Source organism: Euleptes europaea, chromosome 18 (assembly GCF_029931775.1).
Source record: "Euleptes europaea isolate rEulEur1 chromosome 18, rEulEur1.hap1, whole genome shotgun sequence".
Classification (NCBI taxonomy): domain Eukaryota; kingdom Metazoa; phylum Chordata; class Lepidosauria; order Squamata; family Sphaerodactylidae; genus Euleptes; species Euleptes europaea.
This window is the reverse complement of record NC_079329.1, coordinates 7,811,624-7,826,642: the sequence shown is the minus strand read 5'-3', so window position 1 is coordinate 7,826,642 and position 15,019 is coordinate 7,811,624. Positions and strand designations below refer to the sequence as shown.

Sequence of the window (15,019 nt, the reverse complement as noted above, 5' to 3'; positions counted from 1 at the left end):
GACCTTCTGCATGTCGAGCAGATGCTCTACAAACTGAGACAAGGCCCCTCCCCCTCTTTATTCCTCTCCTGTCTTATATTTCGTTTTATTAAGTCGCAAAGAGTTCTTGCGCTTTTCCTCCCACTCTTGGTGGGGGGCTGGTTCTTCTAGGACAGACCTTGCTAGTCTGGGGTAAGTGCCCCTGGGCACAAGCCAGAGGGGTGGTCTCGCTCTCCACTGGCACCGTTTGCCTGGTGGGCATTGCTTCATGTGCCCAAGGCTTTGTGGGCCCTGTGCATGCTTCGTATGTTGCCTCCCTGCCTTTGGTCTTCCTCAGCTTCTCACCCCCAGTCTGGCTTGTGGTCTCTGATACCGCTTGTCCCTGCATGCCTTCTCATGTGTGCGCACCTTCTTGCTCACCCCCCCTCAAGACCTGCACACCTTTGCCCACTTGATGGCATCAGCAAATGATATTCCCTGTTATGTGATAATGCATGATAGCTGAAAGCTTGTGCGTTGGGCTTGCTTTACGCTGCCTTGCAGTACTAGTCATTAACCTGCCCTAATTGTCTCATGGAATAACAGATGTGCACCCCCAGTATGGGGTCTTCATCTCATGGGTGTGTTGCATATTGGGACCCTCGGTGTAGAAGTGACTCGTCCCTGCTTTTTTATGTAAAACAGCCAGGTTACATATATTCATTCTTATTTTTTCAGGACCCTGTAGGGAATGTGCGTTCTCTTGCACAGTCAGAGGGGTGGTGATTCTCTTCCCCATCAAGTGGTTATCTTCTCACGCCAGAACCTTTGAAAAACCGCCAGGAATCTGTGGAGAAAATGTGCAGCTTTCACACTGACAACATCTTAAGAAGTTACCACACTGTCTGTCTTTAAATCCTTGCACTGGAACACTGAAATTCTCCTATTCTTTCTCCGAAAACTCTGAAGCCTCTTTCATCATTGTTTCTGCACCAGTCTCACAAGCGAAATTTCCAGTGAAGAGTATGCACTTTCCTCGCATGGTATACTGGAAGCAAGTGGATCACGGTCTGAGACCCTCTGGCCTTTTCCTGCTCTTAGAAAAAAATTTGCACTGAGATTTTCCCACGTGGAAAGAAATTACCTCTATGCTTTTTGATGTGCCAAAAAATATTTACCTAATAAACAGATGCTTTTGCCACGATCTTACTGCAGTATGGTTCTTTGGCAGATAACGCTGATAACCATCTTTTGTTTGGATAGATAGACTACCTCGGGGAACATACAACTGTGACGTGTTTGCCTGATAAATAGTAATATTTGAAACAATCGTCTGTGAAATGCTAGTGTGCAGAATCATGGGGTGTCACCATCTTTGATCACGTTTGTGGAAAATACGCCTGGATGTCTAGAATCCACGTTGCGCCAGATCAGTTTGTGAATCAGTGCTAGGTATGAATCTTTCTCTTAAGAGAGCCTTTGGTAACACACTCTGCTTCTGTGTTCTCATGAATGGCGGGCTTCTGATTTTTTAGCACACCAGGCAACTCCTGGGTAACATTATCAAGGAAGCAATTATTTTTTCCCCTTCCATTCTGACTGCCAGGATGGCTTCTGTCCGGTTCATGGTTACCCCCACTAAAATTGATGATATCCCGGGCCTGTCTGACACCAGCCCCGACCTCAGCTCCCGCTCCAGCTCCCGGGTCCGTTTCAGCTCCCGTGAGAGTGTCCCTGAAACAAGCCGCAGCGAAGGCCTCAGCGACTTCTCTAGAGTCACCACTTCACTGGCCACGGAAGCAGCTGAGCCCGCTACTGAGAAGACGATCAGTCCCCACACCAATGGGGCCGAAGGTAGGTTAACTTTGGTGCATTGTTTTGGAAAGACTGGAAACTGAATGACTGGAGGTCTGAGGTGGATTTGAACGTGGCTATAGGTGAAGATGTTTAGATGTCGGAGGAGAGGACTTCAGTATGTGATGTAGCGGCACAATATTTGGAAAGGCTGTGGTTTAGAATTTGAGGAAAGGACATTGCAACTCCTGGCTGTACTGCAGAGATAAAGGGATATGTTATGTGACTTGGTAAATGCAAGGGGGAAGACAGGGTTCTTGAACAAGTGGCATTTTCAGAAATGTCTGGATTCTCCTGAGTTAGCTTGATCTTGGCTTTACCATCTCATCTGCTGATCCCTCTTGCTGGGAAAACTCTTAACATCTTAGTTCCTTAAATATATACTGTCTCCAGGCTATGGTTTCTTCTTGTGGCTTTTGGCATTGTTGATTCTTTCAGATCTCTCTTCTTCAGTTTTTTCCCCCCTCCTGCCAGGAAATGCTGAGCAAGACTCATGGTAAATGACTCAGGACATTTTCAGTTCCCTTAATTCTGTGGGTTTCCTTATTTAATGGATTTTGTAAAAAAAAAAATGTTGAAGATCAGCCTAGGCTTTGCTCAGTCACCAGTGACTCAAAGTCATATCTTCCATTGTGAGATTTATCAATAGCAACATTGAACCTTCAAAGAGGTTTTTTAATCCAGCCGTGCTGAGATCTTCTAGTGTCTCAAAAAGAAAGAAGTGTAAATAGACATATCTCTCTGTCTCTCCTAGACACCAGTACTGAAACACAACATGCTCCATCCTGTCTGGAATTATGTTGGCTATGATACCATCCCCAGTACTGTGACCACCACAATTTGAGGATTAGAGTAGAGGAATGCAACAGTAATGAAACAGTAATGCAGTGGATGCAATTGGTGGTAAGGGTTATCCAAAGAGTCCCATATAGAGGACCAAATATTATTGATACAGACTTGCAAATAAGCTACTTGCTTGCCTTGTCTCTCTGTAGCAAGTAAGAATCACCTGTGGGCAGCCAGTCAGAGAAGCTTTTATAAACTGAGAGTTGCAGCTCATTCATACCCACAGCTAGCTGATATAAGTATGTGTAGACCAGTAGGCTAGTAAAACTTTGAGCGGCTGGTACCTTTTGAGTGTAGGAGCTCTGTGGCTCAGAGTGGTAAGCTGCAGTACTGCTGTCAAAAGTTCTGCTCTGAGTTCGATCCCGACAGTAGACAGTGCAAGGCTGACTCAGCCTTCCATCCGTCCGAGGTCGGTAAAATGAGGACCCAGCTTGCTGGGGGTAAAGTATGGACAACTGGGGAAGGCAATGCCAAACCATCCCGTAAACTTAGTCTTAGTGGACGGTGTGACATCTTGATGTGACGTCAACCCATGGGTCAGTAGTGACCCCGGTGCCTGCACAGAGGGACTACCTTTGCTAACTTTTATGGGCATTCTTGCGAGATTGTCATTGATGGTAAGGGAATAGCACTGTGCATACATTTATATTTGAAGTTCTATTGTGTCATATCCTGGAGCTTCAGAAGGGCATAGAATATTTAAAATGTCCTCTACTTGGGAGAACCATTTTCTCCTATCCTTTCTGCCTGATGCCCATATCTTCCATAGATGTATTTGTTCTTCAAAGAATGAAAACAAATTCGCAATCAAACGTCCTTCATCTTTTCAACCAATTGAGTGCCACCTACATATGTACTCCTGAATAAACAATCCAAACGTTCTCCAAGTGTTCCTGTAGGCTTCCAGAGGGAGAAAAAAAAAGATCTGAGGTTGAGTTATAACTTTGCTAGCTCACAATAGTAAGTTCACTGGTTGCAAAAGCTTCCCATGGGAGTAAATACCAGAGGAAGTTTTTAATATTTCTTTGGATGTGTTTTGTTACTGTTATTTTTTACCACTGGTGTGTTAGCAAATAAGCTGTGGAAAATAAATGGCAGTCTGTATGGAGCACTTGTTTTCTTGCATTATACACTATTTTTTTTTATAAAACTGTGATTCCCATTTTTTCCTTCTCAAAAGATGTATCAATTGGATTTATTTTTGTTGGATGGCTGATCTAGTTAACCTCACTTCTAAAGCAACCGCCCTTCCCCCAGCCATCAAATGCCTGCCTGAATCAAAACCTTCACACATTATATCTGCAAGATAGTAATGCACTAGTTTTGGCTGACTGCCAGAGCAAGAGGCAATCAAAAATATTCTTCTACATTTGTGGATTTGGCAGGTACCCCATATAATCAGTAGAGTGTTTCACACTGATTGTGATGAAAATAAGCATGGAGACAGTTACATTAGAATTTATGACATTTCAGTGCAGGTGAATTTCAGTTTAGTTTAGGGTAATGCTGTTGTGTCAGAGGCTGAGTAGCGGAGTGCTGTTAGGGTCAGGTGTAGTCACTGGAGACTTCAAGGAACTGGAAGCATAGGAAGCCGTGGCTCAGTGGTAGAGCATCTGCTTGGCATGCAGAAGGTCCCAGGTTCAATCCCCGGCATCTCCAATTACAGGGACTAGGCAAGTAGGTGATGTGAAAGACCTCTGCCTGAGACCCTGGAGAGCCGCTGCCGGTCTGAGTAGACAATACTGACTTGGATGGACCAAGGGTCTGATTCAGTATAAGGCAGCTTCATGCGTTCATGTGAAGCAGGCCATGGTTAGAGCTGGCAACCGAAACCTCGGTCCTTGTGTTTGAAGGGCGCAGGCAACTTACCAGGAGGCAGGTGGTGGACTCGTGTGGAAACACTGAGTGGTGACTGCCTTCAGCAACAAATGCCCTTGCTGAGTGAGTGTGTCAGAGCTTGGTGCTACATAGCAGGCAGTTGTATGAGCGGATCACCCAACTCTCAGTTGATCCAGGATGATTCTGGTGTTTGTGTTGTGGCTGCGGTGCAAGTAGTTTCACCTTTGTTCCTGATGGCAGAGAGAGCAGAGAAGCTTAGACTGAATCCTGCGGTACCTTAAAAATGGCCTCCTCCATCAGCTGTCTCCAGGGAAGAAGAAGAGTTGATTTTTATATGCCGACTTTCTCTACCACTTAAGGAAGACTCAAACCAGCTTACAATCACCTTCCCTTCCCCTCCCCACAACAGACACCCTGTGAGGTAGGTGGGGTAGAGAGAGCTCTAACAGAGCTATAACTTGCCCAAGGTCACCCACCTGGCTTCATGTGTAGGAGTGGGGAAACAAATCCAGTTCAACAGATTAGCCTCTGCCACTCATGTGCAGGAGTGGGGAATCAAACCCAGTTCTCCAGATCAGACTCCACCACTCCAAACCACCGCTCTTAACCACTACACCACGCTGGCTCTAAGTTTTGGTAATTGGTGTTTGCTTGTTTTCTAAAGGATGGGTTCTAATCTTGTGTGGTCAGGCGTAGTTCCCCTTTTCAACTCCGTAGAGAAGTACGTCAGAGGTCTTAGTGCGTTTCCACTTTCTAACTTGCACATGCTCATCCATTCCCCTGCTGATATCCTTCCCCCACCTATTCTAGTCACATGCCTTCTCCTTTTTCCCTCTCTAATTTACTTGATTTCGTTTTTCGAAAGGTTGATGTGAATTCCTAAAAGTAGTAAGTCTCAGAAACAAAGACTGGATTCATCTGCCTCCAATCTTAGGGTAGGCTTAAAACCTGTAGGGCAAAATAGCATTGGAGTTTCATTTCACCTGGCGTTGAAACTGACGACCTCTCCTCTCTGTGTTGGTGTCTATACTTCTTCGCCTTGCACTTTGGAGTCTTACAGTGCCATCCTAAGCATAATTACACTCTTCTAAACTCAGTGACCGGATTACGCTGTTAATCCTTTGGGAACATGAAAGCATTTGCAGTCTTTTACTGGTACTCCTGCACTGAAAATTTATACTGAATCAGACCCTTAGTCCATCAAAGTCAGTACTGTCTACTCAGACTGGCAGCGGCTCTCCAGGAACTCAGGCAGAGGTCTTTCACATCACCTACCTGCCTAGTCCCTTTAACTGGAGATGCCAGGGATTGAACCTGGGACCTTCTGCATGCCAAGCAGGTGCTCTACCGCTGAGCCATTCTCCATGATGTGCCATGGATGTGTGTCCACGTAATCTATTTTAGCAGAATTTAACTCTCATCCATGGTGTTCAGCAGGCAACTCATCAATTGCTTTACTTGTCAATTTCATATCAGATGGGTGATTAGTTTCCCTTCCACCATGCGTGAATAGTTTTTCTTTGACCTGTCAGTCAAGTGACTTCATAACTTAGAATAATAGAATCATAGAGTAGGAAGGAACCACCAGGGTCATCTATTCCAACCGCCTGTACAATACAGGAAATTCACAACTACCTCCCCCCCACACCCCCAGTGACCCCCTACTCCATGCCCAGAATATGGCCACGGTGCCCTCCCTCTCATGAACTGCCTAAGTTAATAGAATTTTTTACTGTAAATTTTTTTTGGATTGTACATATTAATGGTTTGATCCCCCCAACCCACCCCAGATTTAGCATCAATAAAACACACGTGAACTCTTTCGCACAACTCTGAGGAATAATCACCTGGAAAATATTAATTACATCTTTAAAAGCTGCCAAGTTGGCCTAAAATTGTGTTGGCAATGGTATCCATTCATTGCTATTAATTTTATGAAACAATAAATCTTTATAAATTAACATTTTTCTTTGGAGAAACAAAGCACTGGAAATTTTTTTCCACATCTCTGGCTATATTTCCCCTCTCTCCTCGGCCCCAGCTTACACTAGTCATTTATAGTCTTAATTCTTCAGATCAGGTTGACATTATATGCTGACCTACACTGCAAATGTAGGTCACTTCACAATTAACGTGTTTCTCTTTTAGGGTTTGTCTAATGGACTAATACAGCTGCCCTCATTTTTTTTGCAATGTTTCTCTAGTTGAAAACCCTGCCTTAGGACGCAGCCTTTCTGAGGCTGCAAATGGAGCCTGTCTCCCTTCCCCCATCTCCACATGCACGATATCAGAGGAGATAGATTATGTAGCCAGCCAGCCAGTGAGCGCCTCGGGGACTTTATGTCCCAAGCTCCTCGGCTGGTTTATCTCTTGGGAGATGCTTGCTGTATGTCTCTCCCCCCCCCCCCCCGCGGGGAGCTCCTCTGTGCTATTTTGTCCTTGCAGTGAAAATGTAGGTAATATTCAAAGTGGCTAGCAGTCCCCCAGGTGTGTGCATATGTAAAAGGAAGCCAGCCACATTCTATGTAGGAGAACATATGCTGTAGTCCTGCTGATCCCCTTCCAGTATGCTCTGACAGTCCACCTGGGCACTTCCAGGCTTGGTATAATTGCATTTCTAGAGACTTGGCTACACAGCCAGAGCTTATTTGACTTTTTAGAATATACAGAAGTCTGGGAAATGCACACAATGTAGACTGCTTTATTTTCTGAAGGCCCTGGTTGCCGTTGCCATCCAATTTCTCCTATACAGATCTGCAGACATGCATACATGCGAATGTCCCTTTGGTCTATCTAGCTCAGTATTATTCACTCAGATCAGCAGCAGCTCTCCAGGGTATCGGGCAGAGAGGTTTTTTTATCCCCCCCCCCAGCAGCTGTTACATGAAAGTCTTTGAACTGGAGAAGCCAGGAACGGAACCTGGAACCTTCTGTGTACAAAGGATACACTTTGCCACTCAGCCACAATCCATCTGGAAGCTTACTTTATGTATTTGCACATCTTAATTTGGAAACGTGCATGCATTTGAACTGGAAGCCTCAGTTCAAAAAGGATGTGGACAGAATGGAGCGGGGTGCAGAGGAGATGATCAAAGCCCTAAGAGAAGAAGAAGAAGAGTTGGTTTTTATATGCCGACTTTCTCTAACCACTTAAGGAAGAATTAAGCCGGCTGACAATCACCTTTCCTTCCCCTCCCCACAACAGACACTGTGAGGGGCTTGGGAATGTTCAGTCTGGAGAAGAGGAAGTTGAGGGGGGACATGATTGCTCTCTTGAAGTATTTGAAAGGCTGTCACTTAGAAGAGGGCAGGGAGCTGTTACTTATGGCAACAGAAGATAGGATTCACGATAATGGGTTTAAATTATGGGTGGAAAGGTACTGACTGGATATTAGGAAATTTTATTTTACAGTAAGAATAGTTCACCAGTGGAATCGGCTGCCTGTGGAGGTGGTGAGGTCCCCCTCACTGTCAGTCTTCAAGCAGCAGCTGGACAAACACTTGTCAGGGATGCTTTAGGCCAGGCTTGTCCAAACTGCGGCCCAGGACGGTTATGAATGCGGCCCAACACAAAATCGTAAACTTACTTAAAACATTATGAATCAGCTATTGTTAGTGTTAGTGTATTTTATGTGCGGCCCAAAACAATTCTTCTTCTTCCAATGTGGCCCAGGGAAGCCAAAAGATTGGTCACTTCTGCTTTAGGCTGATCCTGCATTGAGCAGGGGGTTGGACTAGATGGCCTGTATGGCCCTTTCCAGGTCTATAGTTCTAGGATTAACAGGAACACACTATTGAATATTTCTGTAGGGGTTTTTCAGGGTGTTTCTTATAAGCATCTACATTAGTCTGTACTAGTTTTAGTCTTTGTTCTCCTGTGCGAACGGTTCCCATTTTCTACCAACTGGGAGGGTGGTTTTTGGAGAAGTCATGTCAAAGTACCCAGAGCAATCATTCTCTTTATAGTGGACAAAGCCTTCTTGGGAAAGGGGGTGGGGAGGGAACTTTTCCCTCTGAAAAATCCTCCCTTGCATGTAAACACACACATTCACAGGGCTGCTAGAAACAGTATTGAATACGAGAGCGGAAATTCTCAGGGTTTTACTTAATTGCCTGGTTGATACGTTAAATGCCATATTTGTCTGTGACCTGACTGTGACCAAACAGATTTCCCAGACAATAGAACATGGTCTGCTAAACTTCCTCTGTACTCTTGTTGTTTACACCAGATACCAATCTGCTTTCCTCCCCCCCTCTTTTTTTTCTGTTTCTTCTCGTTTGATCCTGTAATAAGCAGCTCTTTTGCTCTCTCGGCCTACGCCTGTTCGCATGCACAGCAGAAACCCTGAGCGGGGAAAACTCTTTGCTTCTCAGATGTGCACCAAAGTCCACAATCCCTACCATGATGTAGGAGGGTTCATAGTATTCCTTCCTTATCCTGGGTGGATCGAAACTATTCAAAACACATCCAGTGGTAAACTTGCTTGCTTTAATGACTGTGAGAAACGTGTCTGTTGTGCTCTCTCGTGAGCTACCAGAAGTTAGTGATTCCCCAATCTGGTACAGACCGGTGTGTTTCTGCTTCTTCCCTAAAACACCTCTTCCCTGAAGCAGACTCAGTCTTGGTTATCCTCCATCATACTAACTAGAGCAAGAGGCACTTAAGACCCCACCTTTGAGTCTGCAGGGAGTGTCTATTTGGAAATAGCTGCTCCCCTCACAAGAAAAGAGCTGATGTACTCGATTTTATAATCTATACATTGGAGACTGTTCTATGTTGCTCAGTTCCAGTACATGCAAATGAGGAATTTAATTTTAAGATTGCAAACAGACCAAAGAGTAACTGTGAATTTAGCTTGTTTGGGTCAAATTCTGCTTTAGCTGAAATACTGCTAGGGCCTGCAGGTACTTTACGAGGGATCGAGAAGGCTATGGTCTGAAAAATACAGAGGCGAATGTGAGAGAGACCAATATTCCTATTGCAGAGTGGGAATCAGGGTTATCTTCAAAATCCGATATTTTAATTTTAGCTGGACTTGTATTTCTTGAACAGTGGTATTTAATTTGATGCTACTGGAGAAAATAATGCCTTTCTTGAGCCCTGGCAGGTAAGAAGCTTGTCTAGCTAAAGCTTATGCAGTGGAAACATTTGCTCAGACTTGCGTTGTGTATTCTTCCTCTCCATATGACATGCTGACCTGTTTCCTTTCCCTCTACTATGGGGCATTATTTTAGACCAAATGGGGATTTTTTTTTTTGCTGAAATGCCAGTCCAGTTTGTTCCTTCCGCTTCTACTCCTCTGGTGCATTCTTTTACAAAAATATGTAAGGGCAGTGTATTTTTTGGGTCCCTGGAGGCGATGCATATTAAATTCTTATTGACATTTAAACGGCATTAAACAAGACATTTTACTGGTAAAATCCTGGCTTCTTCTTGTTTATTTTGTTATGATTAATGTTGAGGTGCTGTTTTCTCAGTAAGTGGTCCAAGCAATAATGTTGCTTGCTTTGAGGATTTTGCAAATAATCAGCCCTTTAGTTCGTCCCACAGGATGCCCCTAGTCAGCAGCGCACCCAGGAGCAGAAGAGGTTCATAGGTGGGAATGAAAGTTGTAGTATGTTTCCTCTCATTGGGTGGGATCCAGCCAGCTTTTTTCACGCAGTATCACCCAATTCTCTTCCTTAGTGCAGTTCCTGTCCCCCATGATTCCTACCATATTTGTTTTTGGGTGGTCCTTTTTTACCATTGGAAAAGTTGGTTGGCTCTAACCCATTGAATGGACTATGTCCAGCATATTCCTCACTTTTTCACCAGAGCTTCAGCTGGGAAATTTGCCTGTCTACCCTCGTCCTGGGCGGCTTCCACACAGAGATGATTCTCCATGTAGTTCTCGTTGCTGCTCCAAATGCAAAGGCGTTCACAGTGGCGATGAATCAACCCCGTGGAAGCTTTCCCCCATACTTTCTTTGGCTCAGCCCTCCGAGACTGCCATTTGCCTCTTGCCACTGGAAGGCTTTTATGGTTTTAGAAAATGGTAAGACCTATATCGCTGTAGTGTTATAATGGTCTATTGCAACAATGCAGTTGTTCCCAGCTTTCATTTTAAAAAGAGGATAAGTCTGTAACCATTTTGGTTATAAGGAGAAATACGCAGCCCCAAATTTCCCCTTATAACTCTGGAATAGAAGGGGCTAGAGAATTACCTTTTAAAAAACTGAAAGTCTACTGCATTGTTGCAGTAGATTTTTATAGTGATATGGTCATTCCTGCTTTTTAAAAAAATAAAAGCCTGAGAAAAGCCCTCTGGTATGTGCATGGTGGAGGGTGGCTGCCACAGAGACTGAGGTTAAATTGCATAGTTAAATTGTGGAACTCCCTGCACCAGGATGTGGTGATGGCTGCCAACTTGGACTGCTTTAAGAGGTGAGTGGATATGTTCATGGTGGATAGGGCTCTCCATGGCTACTAGTCAAAATGAATACTAGTCATGAAGCATACCTATTCTCTCCAGGATCAGAGGAGCATGCCTACTATATTAGGTGCTGAGGAACACAGGCAGGACAATGCTGCTGCAGTCGTCTTGTTTGGGGCTTCCTAGAGGCCCCTGGTTGGCCTCTGTGAACAGACTGCTGGACTTGATGGGCCTTGGTCTGATCCAGCATGGTGTTTCTTATGTTCTTATGAGGTAAGGAAAATGGCACCAGCGTGGGAGGGACCAGAAGAAAACCCTTCATCTTCCCATTCACGCAGCATCCAAAGGTTCTTCAACAGCACTTTCCCTAAAAACATCGTATCGAACCGACTTTGGCAGAGATCACATCAAAGCAGGGGGAAGCATGGAAACAGGATGAGTCGGAAGACGACATTTTGCGGATGCTCCCCAATACCGTGGTGCAGTAAGGAAGCTAAGGTGGAGCTAAACATTCCTGTGGAAAGAGCACCGGAAGCTGAGATTGATGGTCCGTGGCACGTGCAGAGCTTGTTCTGGGATGCTTGTTGAAACACTGGGCTCGGCTTCACTGTTCAGCTGACTTTTAAGTTGATTATGGCCTTGGTCCTAATCTCTGCTTCTCGAGGGTATAAATAGCATGGGTGACATGGCTGGTATTAAAACTGGAGCAACTGGAGTTGTCTAGCTTTGGTTCACGGCTGGATTTGTCCACTGCTACTTCTGCTAAAATCAGATCGGGTGGCAAGAGTGTCCTAAGGGATGTACAAAAGAGAGAAGCAATACGCTTCCAGCCCTTAGGCTTGGGATCTCTGTCATGCCGTAGAGCAGACGTGGAAATGAAGGATACAGATGTGACCAGAGAGCGCTTGTTCAGATTCAACAGGAATCCTTTGCTGAAGGCACAGGTTGTGGGGAAGGCTGGGACAAAACAGATGTGGCATGTTAAGGAGAAAGGAGGGGCTGTTTCCAACTAGGCCCAGGTTCCTCACCTCACCACTTTCTCTCCCCCCCACCCCTTCCACTGAGGAGGTCATAGAATAGAATCATAGAGTTGGAAGGGACCACCAGGGTCATCTAGTCCAACCCCCTGCACAATGCAGGAAATTCACAACTACCTCCAGTGACCCCTACTCCATGCCCAGAAGATGGCCAAGGTGCCCTCCCTCTCATGATCTGCCTAAGGTCATAGAACCAGTATTGCTGACAGATGGCCATCTAGCCTCTTCTTAAAAACCTCCAGGAAAGGAGAGCTTACCACCTCCCGAGGAAGCCTGTTCCGCAGAGAAACCACTCTGTTAGAAAATTCCTCCTAATGTCTAGACGGAAACTCTTTTGATTTAATTTCAACCCATTGGTCTGACCTTCAGGAGCAACAGAAAACAACTCGGCACCATCCTCTATATGACAACCCTTCAGGTACTTGAAGATGGTTATGTCACCTCTCAGTCTTCTCTTCAGGCTAAACATACCCAGCTTCTTCAACCTTTCCTCATAGGACATGGTCTCCAGACCCCTCACCATCTTTGTTGCCCTCCTCTGAACATGTTCCAGCTTGTCTACATCTTTCTTAAATCGTGGTCAAACACAGGCGTCTCACCTTGCAGCCTTATTTTCTGTTCCGGCTAAATCCCGCCGTTTTGCAAGACCTGGTGCCTGAAAATGGGAATGATGGATCTTGCTCTCCTCACCTTACTGCCTGCTGTTCTGCAAAAATCCAGAATAAAATTCAGAAGGTCCTTGTCAGCGTCCGTCCCGTCCTGTCCCCCTCCCGCCGCTCCATATTATTTCTCAAAAGTTTCTGGGGGTGATTTCATAGTAATGTGAAACCCTCTGCTGCTAACTGTCACCATGCAGCCATATTCACTGTGAGTCATGCGATAGCTTTGAGGAAGGGCATGTTGTTCAGACTAGGGGAATTGCCTTGCTTGACTTGAGCGTTTTAGTTCTTTTACATAACACATTTCTTCTTCCCACAGGTGCTACTTGTGCCTTGGCCATTCCTTTGTTTATAATTTGTAATTACTCAGGCTATATCTTTAATTATATGCTGGTTCCTGCCCTCAGGTACATGACCTTCACAACTCCTCCCAGTCCTCCAACGCTTTGCTTCCAAGGAACCACTACATGGTGTTATGCAGGTGCTAATCAGCTCTTCTCGCTGTAGGCAGGTTGTGTTTCAGCCATAAATGAAAGGTCTCTACGCAACTGTTATCTCGCTGCTCCGTTTCAAAGGAGACAGCAAATCCATGAGGTGTCCCTGCCGGTCTGCCTCCACATTTTCCCAGCGTGCTGGAGGCAGCGATAGGTGAAGAAGGGGGGTAATCCTCTCCGTGCCGGTCGCAAAAACTCTTGCTGGCTTGCGTACACTTGGACACACACACACACCGGCAGAGGCGTGTCAACCCAGCACACGCACACACCCTATCCCTCCCCTTTCCTGCGGGGCTGCCTGTCACCTGATCCACCGACGCTCTCAGTCCTTCCTTTCCTGGCCCGAGAGAAAGTTTTGCCTTGAACATGCCTCAGTTCACTGTGACCAAGGTGGAAGATGATGAAGAGGGGGAAGTGGGCGAAGGTGGGCACCAAAGAGCCGCTATGGGGCAGGTCTGGAAGCCCAGTGATACTACGATGTCAGGTGAGCCGGTTAGATGGGAAGATTCCCCTCCTGAGATGAAGACTCTCCCTCCTTCTACTTTACCTCCCCCCCCAACAGTGTTTCACTTGAGAAGCTTTGGTATGAAGTAATGTTTAATCTCTTTTAACCGGCCTCATTTCTCATCCTCCATTTCCCAGTCTTCGCCAGCACATGCCTCTGCTTTTGTTTCCAGCTCTGTGTTATATGGCCAGATTTCCCATCCCTGAACTCTGTAGCTTTTCAGTTGGGTCCTTTCCCACCGCCAAGCCTCGTGTAACCCATTGACAGCTTCCCTGAGAGAATTCTCCGGGTTGAACTTTAGTCAAACAGTAACTACATGCTGGGAGGCCGACTACTGAAAATGGGGCAGAAGTGCAATTGAGCCACGGAAGCCACGTGCGGCTAGGAGGTTCACTTCCTACTCTTGGAAGCAAATGGGATCCCGGAGGGATACAACAAGGCAGCCCATGCATGCAGGGTTCCTGGGTTCTGGTTTCAGCTTCAGGATGGGAATGGAGTCTGGAGCAGAGGTTCTCAAGCTGTGCTCCAAGGAGCACTTGGTGCACTGTGAAACATCTAGTGCTCCATGACAAGATTGGAAAGAAAAATACTACTGTCATTCAGTTTAATATATAGGTGCTAGGTGAAAATTAGTGCTCTGTGATGAATTTCTCTCCTGAAATGTGCTCCCTGACTCAGAAAGTTTGGGAAACTGGTCTAGAGCAATGAAAAGCTGTATTGTGATTCCTGAGTTTTTGTAGTCTATCTAGGAGTCAGGGCAAGGTAGACAGGAGACAGGATCAGCTGATGACATTAATTACTGAAAGGATGTTCTGTTGTGCCTTTCTAGGCCTCTCCTTTTTCATAAATTAAGCACAAAAACACTTGGTTAGTAAGTAACTGGGCCTTGGTATGAGTTAAGCTTTCATTCTTATCCGGGTTTCTATCCATTCGGAGCATCTTCACTTACTGCATCTACAAACGTGTTCTGCATGACTATGTCTTCTCTCTAATGCCAATGGTCGCTGCATGTCTTTCCCAAACAAGCCATATCTGCAGAACGTTTTCACTTCCTTGGGTTGTGTTTAGTTTGACGGACCCCTTCCTCTCCTTCTCTGCTGATGCCCATCCCTTTGGGTTTCTGCCGTTGCTGACGTCCCCGAGATTCTCACCTGTCTTCTTGGCTCCAGCGTGAAGCCTCCATGTGGAGTAGGACCGCAGGCTCTTTGCTGCTGTTTTGGCTCTGAGAACGGAGGGGCAGGCTGCACAATGGATTTTCAAACTGGGTGCATCTCTGGTGTCCCTCCCCCCCATTATCTCCTTTAGCCCATTCTCAGCCAGCCTTTGCTCCCTTGCTCTCTGAGTGGTGGGAACTAGCCCTCGGCAGCAGAACTATTTAAAGATGCTATCAGCACCAACAAGGCCTTTAATTTGC

The 15,019-nt window shown here is 45.7% G+C and overlaps 1 protein-coding gene across 1 annotated transcript in view; it reads left to right on the top strand.

The window, feature by feature from the left end:
* Positions 1-1,211: 1,211 nt before the first annotated feature.
* SLC12A6 (solute carrier family 12 member 6) overlaps positions 1,212-15,019 on the top strand; it is a 45,027-nt gene continuing 31,219 nt past the window's right edge. Inside the window, exon 1 of the mRNA XM_056863149.1 lies at positions 1,212-1,812. Coding sequence (XP_056719127.1) covers positions 1,566-1,812 — 247 coding nt within the window. The 5' untranslated portion in view covers positions 1,212-1,565. The remainder of the gene's footprint in view (positions 1,813-15,019) is intronic.